General features: G+C 47.2%; 1 protein-coding gene across 1 annotated transcript; it reads left to right on the top strand.

Moving 5' to 3' along the window:
- Nucleotides 1-376: 376 nt before the first annotated feature.
- Nucleotides 377-2,129, top strand: LOC119366841 (peroxidase N-like). The gene is made up of 4 exons (XM_037632545.1): nt 377-648; nt 747-929; nt 1,017-1,182; nt 1,515-2,129. Exons 1-4 carry the CDS (start codon nt 424-426, stop codon nt 1,934-1,936), a joined length of 996 nt encoding a protein of 331 aa, XP_037488442.1. The 5' UTR covers nt 377-423; the 3' UTR covers nt 1,937-2,129.
- Nucleotides 2,130-8,608: the final 6,479 nt, after the last annotated feature.

The raw sequence follows: 8,608 nt of genomic DNA, 5'->3' as shown, positions 1-8,608 counted from the left end.
GAGAGAATGATTTTGCTGTTGTGCATCATCGAGCAGGATAATGAAGGCGGCCCAATCCGCACACGAAACTGCATGCAATACATTATAATTTCCTATGGTTGGATCTCCACTAGACCGCTACACCTTGGACTTGAGACAAAAAGGCAACGGAAGCATGCTAAGTGCAGCACCGTCACACTAGTGGCTTCACAGTTGCAGCCAATTGCTATTTTCAGAATGTGCTGTTTTGGCACAAAAATGTTTGGTAACAGGAGAAGATCGGCGCATGCGCAGCCGCACCACTATCGCGATGACTTGTCGTACCAGAACCGATATTCACCACTTTAAGCGTCTATAAGAGCAAGCCAAAAACCGTGAACTATGCAGGCAGTCCCAAGTCTCAAAGACAGTGTAGCTAGTAAGTGAGACTGTAAGTGTCAAGACATGAAGAACTCTCACTGCAGCAGGTTGCTCCTGGTGTGCTCAGTTCTTGTGCTCTGCATCGTAACCGGAGGCGCGAGGTGCGACAAGTTAAGCAGCAATTTCTATGACTGGACGTGCCCCGGAGTGTACAACATCGTCCAGCAGCACGTGTTTTCTGCCATGAGGGAAGAGCTGAGGATGGGGGCCTCCCTTCTCAGGCTTCATTTCCATGACTGCTTTGTCAATGTACCTCAAGTTTCTTCTGCACTTACTATGAATGTTATGTTGCTGTCCGTCTACTATTGTGTTGCAGTTACTGAAAAAGAATGTTGTGATGTATCCAGGGCTGTGATGGTTCAATCTTGCTGGATGGTGCTGATGGCGAGAAATTTGCACTACCCAACCAGAACTCCGTCAGAGGGTACGAGGTCATCGACGCAATCAAGGCCGACCTCGAGAACATGTGCCCTGGGGTGGTGTCCTGTGCTGACGTTGTAGCCCTTGCAGCTGGCTATGGAGTACTCTTTGTGAGCATCTTACATCTCATGCTCCATTTTGTCAGATACATTCAGCTTGTCATACAAAGTATTAGGTACTGCACTAATTTTTTTCAGAGTGGAGGGCCTTACTATAATGTTCTTCTGGGGAGAAGGGACGGTCTGAAGGCGAATCCGTCAGGAGCTGACAACGGCCTGCCCTCGCCGTTCGAACCGATCAGCTCCATCGTAAAGAAGTTTGCCGATGTCGGCCTCGACACGAAAGACGTGGTGGTTCTGTCAGGTAACAGTTTCCACAGTAATAACAAAACTAACTATCTCCACGGAAGTGCACAACTAGAATTATAAACCCTGTGCTACATCCCTGAAAAAAAACCTGTGCTACATCCCTGAAAACGAAAGAGTGACAGTGTGGCCATGTTCCCTAAAAAAAAGACAGTGTGGCCATGCTTAACTAAGAGCAGAAGCAACTAGTTCTGAAACTTCATCCCTCACAAGCAAACTGTCACAAATTTTTCATAGGTCAATTATCAGACAGTTGACCTGATCTTATGGAATGGAGTGCACAACGAAAAACTCTATTTTGTCCTAAATTCTAAACGTCAAAACCGACAGGTGCCCACACGATCGGGCGAGCCCGGTGCGTGCTGTTCAGCGACCGGCTGGCGTCCACCAAGAGCTCGGCCAACCCGACGCTGGACGCCACCATGGCCGCTAACCTGCAGAAGCTCTGCACCGGCGGCGACGGCAACCAGACCACCGCACTGGACGTGAGCTCCGCGGACGTGTTCGACAAGCAGTACTACCACAACCTTCTGAGCAAGAAGGGCCTCCTGACCTCCGACCAGGGCCTCTTCTCCGCGGACGAGGACGTGGTCGCCAGCACCACCAAGGCGCTGGTGCAGACGTACAGCAACGACGGCGAGCAGTTCTTCTCGGACTTTGGCGCGTCCATGGTGAAGATGGGGAGCATACCGTTGCCGGGGGGATCCGCCGGCGAGATCCGCTGCAACTGCAGGGTTCCCAATCCCAAATGAGCAATCGGTGAGCAGAGTTCACCGGCGGTTAGATGAAAAAGATGAACCGGTAGCTAGGAAGAACTAGCCGACTGGCTAATAAAGCAGGACTGAGGATTCAATCCCAGGCGCTTGTCGCTACTAAATGGTGCAAAGATCATTGTCATACTGATTAGTAGTATATCTAGAATCAAAGGATGCCACACTACGGAAATGTTTGTTCTTCTTCCTACTTGTGGCATCTACCCACAAGCCACAACACATACATCAACTTACCTTCATCACTCACAACGAAATCATAGAAAAATACTGAATTAACTTCATGCTTTCTAGCTAGCTGGGCGACAAACATTTGGGCATCTGCATTCCTGATTTTTAATTTGAGGCCATGGTGGTTGTTTTGCAAGTCCCTTTGTTGGAATATTAGACAAATTCATGATTAATTTCAGTAAATAATTCATGACTAGAACAAAAAGTAGAGAGTTTTTATGGTACATCATACTACCTGAAATAGTGAGTAGTATTTAGTTGATCCAACGGTCAGTATGGATCGGTTATTTTTTTCTTTAGGATATATTGGTAATTCCCTATTAGAGGTAGATTTGTTCTTTAATGATGATAATCTAATTAATTAGATTAATCCCATCCCACCCGACGCCGTGTGCGTGTGTTCACATCAGATGAGCGGGTTCGCGTACGTCTCTCTTGAAAGATGGCTTGAAGTGTATGCCTAGCAGGGACGCGTTGCGTATTATATATAGCCATAGGGCTAGGGTTTACAGATCCGGTAGTTGGTTAGGCTTGATCCCCAAGTTAGCTATTCTACAGATAAGGATCGAAGCTTTAAACCTAACTACCGGTTTACATATTGATACACACGCAACACCAAGAGAATATACGGTTTTATATACCCAACCGTATATAAATACAATATATTCTAACACACACCCTCAATCATAACTTCACCAAGTTGAGATTGTTCTTGAATTCTTCTAAGTTGCGCTATGATAAGGCTTTAGTGAATCCATCTGCAACTTGGTCATTACTGGAGATGAAACGAATATCAAGAAGCTTCTTAGCTACCCTTTCTCGCACAAAGTGATAATCTACCTCAATGTGTTTTGTTCTAGCATGAAACACTGGGTTTGCTGATAGATATGTAGCACCAATGTTATCACACCACAATCGTGCAACAGGAGAGTGATTAACACGTAGCTCATTCAACAAGGTTTGAACCCATATCAACTCTGCCGTGGCATTAGCCAAAGCTTTGTACTCAGCTTCTGTACTTGATCTTGATACAGTAGCTTGTTTTCGTGCACTCCACGATATAAGATTTGGTCCAAAGAAAACAGCAAAGCCCCCTGTTGATCTTCTATCATCAGGACAACCTGCCCAATCAGCATCAGAGAATGCACTCACCAAAGTTGACATTGACCTTGTAACTTTCAGTCATGTACTCATAGTACCTCTTAAATATCTCAAGATTCTTTTCACTGCTGTCCAATGTGCAAAGGTAGGAGCATGCAAGAACTGACATACTTTATTGATAGGAAAAGATATATCAGGTCTTGTAAGCGTTAGATATTGCAAAGCACCTACAATACTTCTATAGTTTGTAGAATCTTCAGCACTTAAAGGCTCTCCTTCTTCCTTAGATAATTTTTCAGAAGTTGAGAGAGGCATATTTGACACTTTGCAATTCATCATACCTGCTTGTTTCAGCACATCTGACACATACTTCTCTTGACTCAAGACTATGCCATCTTTAACCTTTTTTACTTCTATTCCCAAGAAGTAGTGCAAATCACCAAGATCTTTAAGAGCAAAGTCTCTCCTTAGATCTTCAAGCAATGCTTTGGTTGCATCCTGCGATGAGCTTGCAACAATAATATCATCAACATATACTAGCATGAAAATGATGATTTTGCCTTTTCTGTAGAAGAACAGTGACGTGTCAGCTTTGGATGGCTGAAAACCAAGTCTTTGGAGTTTCACACTCAGCCTAGAGTACCATGCTCTAGGTGCTTGTTTCAAACCATATAATGCCTTATCAAGCTTGCATACATAATGATACTTGTCCTTTACCTCATACCTAGGTGGTTGTCTCATATACACTTCTTCCTCTAGAACGCCATGAAGAAACGCATTCTGCACATCCAATTGATGAAGACTCCAATTGTTTGATACTGCAATGGACATAACAAGTCTAACAGTAGCTGCTTTCACAACAGGGCTAAAGGTATCTTCATAATCTATACCATATCTTTGTTTAAACCCATTTGCAACTAATCTAGCCTTGTATCTGTCTATTTCTCCATTTTCCTTTCTTTTAATTCTAAAAACCCATTTGCAGTCAATTAAGTTTCTCCCCATTGCTGGAGGAACTAGATGCCATGTTCTATTTTTCATGAGGGCATTATATTCCTCATTCATTGCATTTTTCCAATTTCTATTTTCCAATGCTTATACCAAAGTATTTGGTTCTCCTGTGACAGCAAGACCAGCAAAACGACGCCCTTTGTCATACCTGACCGTACCGTCCGTACGTACTTTTGGTTTCAAAATACCATGCTGAGATCTTGTTCTCGGTGGCGACGTAGAAATTATCACAGAAGCCGGCTGCACAGAGGATCCGGAGCCCTGCACAGCGGATCCAGACCCTGACCCAGCCGCACCAGATCCAATGCGGATACTGTTGCCATCGCCAGCGTCCGCACCTGGGCCAGCAGTGACAGATCCAAGGCGGATGCTGTCGCCCACCTGCGACGCGCCTGGTTGGCCTGCGTCATCATGCGGAGGAGACCACCCCACTTGGCGTGTGGAGAGCAGCGCCTCACTGCTCGTGGGTCCACCTGACCCTGAGTGTGCGACGGCGCCTGTGCCTACGGGCCCGCGAGAGGACACACGTGGCGGTGACGCTGGATCACCCGCTCCCGAGGCTGATGCGGTGCGAATCCCGCGGTCTGGCGCGGCAGGCGAGGGAGGATCTTCCCCGGGATCGCCGCTGGCTGGATCCGGCGCAACACCTGAATCTGCATCGTGCTCCACACCTGTCTGCTGCATAAAATCATAGCCAAAAAAGAATTGCCACCAAAATTTACAGCAGGATTTTTATGAAGATTAACCGAAGGATCAGCTGTCTGTTCGCCCCCATGATCAAGAGGTTTGGATGGAGCAGTTTCTGCAAGAAGAAGGACTTCGGAACGAAGAGGAACGCCGGCATTTGGATTTAGCGAGGCAAACGGAAAAATAGTTTCGTCAAAGATGACATCGCGAGAAATATAGACGCGTCCTTCTTTGACATCAAGGCACTTGAACCCTTTGTGGAGATTGCTATAGCCAAGGAAGACACATTGTTTTGAAAGGAACTCTAGCTTCTTAGCATGAAAGGGCCGGAGATTTGGCCAGCACGCACAGCCAAAGGTGCGTAGGGCATGGTAGTTTGGTTTTTCATGGAACAATTTTTCCAAAGGAGTGTCAAGATTAATCACCTTGCTAGGAGTACGATTGATAAGATAGGTGGCAGCTAGAAAAGCCTCGTCCCAAAATTTTAAGGGCATATAAGCATGAGCAAAAAGTGAGAGACCCACGTCCACAATATGCCTATGTTTTCTCTCGGCAGACCCATTTTGTTGATGGGCATGTGGGCATGAAACGTGATGTGTGATCCCTACTTGACGAAAGAAGGAGTTGAGGCGCTCATACTCACCGCCCCAATCTGTTTGCACGGTGATAATCTTGCGATCAAAAAGTCGTTCAACTAGTGCTTGAAACTCATGAAACACTTTGAAAACTTCTGATCTATGTTTGAGGATATATATCCACGTGAATTTGCTGAAGTCATCGATGAAACTCACATAATAATTCTTCTTATTAATTGAATCTCAGGCAGGCCCCCATACATCAGAGAAAACTAGCTCTAAAGGAGCTTTTGAAATACTACTAGAATTTGGGTAGGGAAGTTGATGGCTCTTGCCTTGTTGGCAAGCATCACACACTCCCTCTTTATTTAACTCTTTGCTAGAAAAGGAAATTTGATTGTGTCTAAGAACATGTTAAACTATTGCCGAAGATGGATGTCCTAAACGATCGTGCCACCTTGATGAAGATATCTTGGTGGCGCCAAGTGCATGTCTGCCCGAGCTTATTGGAGCTAATGATAGGGGATAGAGCCCGTTTCTACATCTGCCGCAGAGGAGGGTTTTCCTCGTTGCCTTGTCCTTGACAAAGAAAAAATGAGGATGAGTTTCAAGAAACACATGATTGTCATTGGCTAGACGATGAGCAGAGATCAAGTTTTTAGTGGCTTTGGGCACATGCAGAATATTTTTGAGATGAAGATTACGAGTAGGGGTACGAACATATGCATGATCTATATGGGAAATCTTCATACCTACGCCGTTTGGCATGTTTACTTGATCGTGTCCATTGTACTTGTCACGGAAGGTGAGCTTGTCGAGCTCACTGGTAATGTGGTCTGTTGCACCTGAGTCCACATACCAGTTTGTGTCCACGCCGTAGGAGGAGCCGGTGCCGTAGGAGGAGTTGGTGTTGACGGCTGCCGTGGTTTTCTCCTTGTTGAAGGAGACATCAAAACGACGATAGCACTTCATGGCCGTGTGATTTGGCTTGGAGCAGATTTGGTAGAAGACTTCTGGCAGATCATTGCGGCCTCCTCCATTGCCGCGGCCCCCGTCGCGACCACGCCCGCCGCCTCCATTGCCACGGCCGCCTCCATTGTGGCCACCATTGCCACTGCGGCCACCACCGCGGTTGGATCCACCGCGTCCGCCACGAGACACGGCATTGGCAGAGGAGTGGCCCTCCGCCTTCAAACATAGCCAGCCTGCTTTCAAAGCTGATTAGCTGCGAGTAAAGCTCGCTCACCTTGATTTGCTGGGTGCGGGCGCAGATCGTGGAGACGAAAGACACGTAGTCGTAGTCGAGTCCCGCCAAGATGTAGGACACCATGTCGTCGTCGGTGAGCGGCTTGCCCACCGATGCCATCTCATCACTGAGCGCTTTCATGCACCCGATGTATTCGGACATCGTCGAGTTGCCCTTCTTGGTGGTGGAGAGGGCGATTCTGGTGTTGACGACGTGCGCCTGGGTTTGGGAGATGAAGATCTCCCTGATGGCGGCCCATGCTTCGGCCGCCGTGTCACAGTGTGCGACCTGAACCATAGCAGGAGCTGAGATAGAGTTGAAGATGAAGCTCAGCACCTGAGAATCTCGAGCCTTGTCGGTGTCGTATGCAGGGTTGGGCTCGTCCGTGGGCTTGCCGTCCTTGTCGTGGAGCTTCTGCTCCGGCTGCTCCCGATCTGGGTCGAGATAGGAGACGAGTTGTGCCCCACGGATGGCTGCCATGGCTTGCGCGCGCCATACCAGGAAGTTGGAGCGATGGAGTCGGTCGGCTATGGGGATGAGGGCAGGCGCGGCGACAGCGGAGCTTGAGGAGGCCATGGCTACTAGAGATGTGCTTTTAGAGGAGATAGGCTCCGAATACCATGAAAGATGGCTTGAAGTGTATGCTTAGCAGGGACGCGTTCCGTGTTATATATAGCCATAGGGCTAGGGTTTACAGATCCAGTAGTTGGTTAGGCTTGATCCCCAAGTTAGCTATTCTGCAGATAAGAATCGAAGCTTTAAACCTAACTACTGGTTTACATATTGATACACACGCAACACCAAGAGAATATACGGTTTTATATACCCAACCATATATACATACAATATATTCTAACATCTCTTGCATCTCCTGCCGGCGGAATCGATTCAGATGTGTAGTGTAGTGCGTACGTGCTTGTCCTTCGGAAGAATCCATCCAGCAGCCAGGTCGCTGGAGAGGTTAGCTCTCTATGTGCATGCGTGCTAGTTTCTCGAGGATCTCAATCAACCAGCTCGACCTTTGTGTATTTGTGTCGCTCTTCGTTCGCGCGTTCCTTGATGAGACCTTTGATGTGAGCCGGGGCCTGCGCTAACATTTCGTTCTTCCCCGGCAACGTACTAAGCTTCAGCCTGCACGGCTCATGGTATTCTCTGTTGACATAGAGACGCTTCTTGGCAGGCCGGACATGAATGACGGTAACGAGGAGGAACTGTTTTGTATGAAGGCGTTGGGCCTCATCGAGCTGATGAACGAGTAGACGACAGGGCGAGTCAAGCTCAGTGGTCAAGCTGGAGATTGACGCCAAGCTAGTGTGTGGCCTTGAACCAGGAGCCCGCGGTGTCACGACGATATGCTTGAAATCGATTTCGACTACGGCTCACCTCAGGCCACATCACACAAGAACGCGGCAAGCAGCGGTGTTTAGTTCCTCCTGAAGATTGATATAAACAGATAGATAAACAGTGAACTGCCTATAATGCCCTTAATTAATGAATATACTACCAAAAATCTGTTGTAGTATTGGCTCATCTGGATCCTTCAACCACATAAATGGACGGCCCAAATAGACTAGATGCACCGTAAAAGGTCTCAAAAAGTACTCTCTTTGTCTGGTGTCAAAAACGTCTTACATTATGGAATGGAGGGAGTAGCATACTAGAAAAATAGGAAAACACAACAACATTGCACATGTAACAACAACTGTAATATGAGACAAGAACATATCACGACGAAGGTATTGTTCGTTCGTAGTAGGCGTAGCTGCTGCTGGAGCACATTGTTGATGACGGTGTTGGTGTCGA

The sequence above is a fragment of the Triticum dicoccoides genome, chromosome 1A (assembly GCF_002162155.2).
Source record: "Triticum dicoccoides isolate Atlit2015 ecotype Zavitan chromosome 1A, WEW_v2.0, whole genome shotgun sequence".
In the NCBI taxonomy this organism is placed as follows: domain Eukaryota; kingdom Viridiplantae; phylum Streptophyta; class Magnoliopsida; order Poales; family Poaceae; genus Triticum; species Triticum dicoccoides.
Note: the sequence above shows the minus strand (reverse complement) of the source record. Positions and strands in the feature narration are given on the sequence as shown.

What these genes read in the sequence shown, in the direction of transcription:
- LOC119366841 (XM_037632545.1), top strand. Translation starts at nt 424, where the DNA reads ATGAAGAACTCTCACTGCAGCAGGTTGCTCCTGGTGTGCTCAGTTCTT. An exon ending in CTGGCTATGGAGTACTCTTT is followed by an intron (nt 930 to 1,016) that starts GTGAGCATCTTA and finishes AATTTTTTTCAG; the next exon opens with AGTGGAGGGCCTTACTATAA. An exon ending in AGACGTGGTGGTTCTGTCAG is followed by an intron (nt 1,183 to 1,514) that starts GTAACAGTTTCC and finishes CAAAACCGACAG; the next exon opens with GTGCCCACACGATCGGGCGA.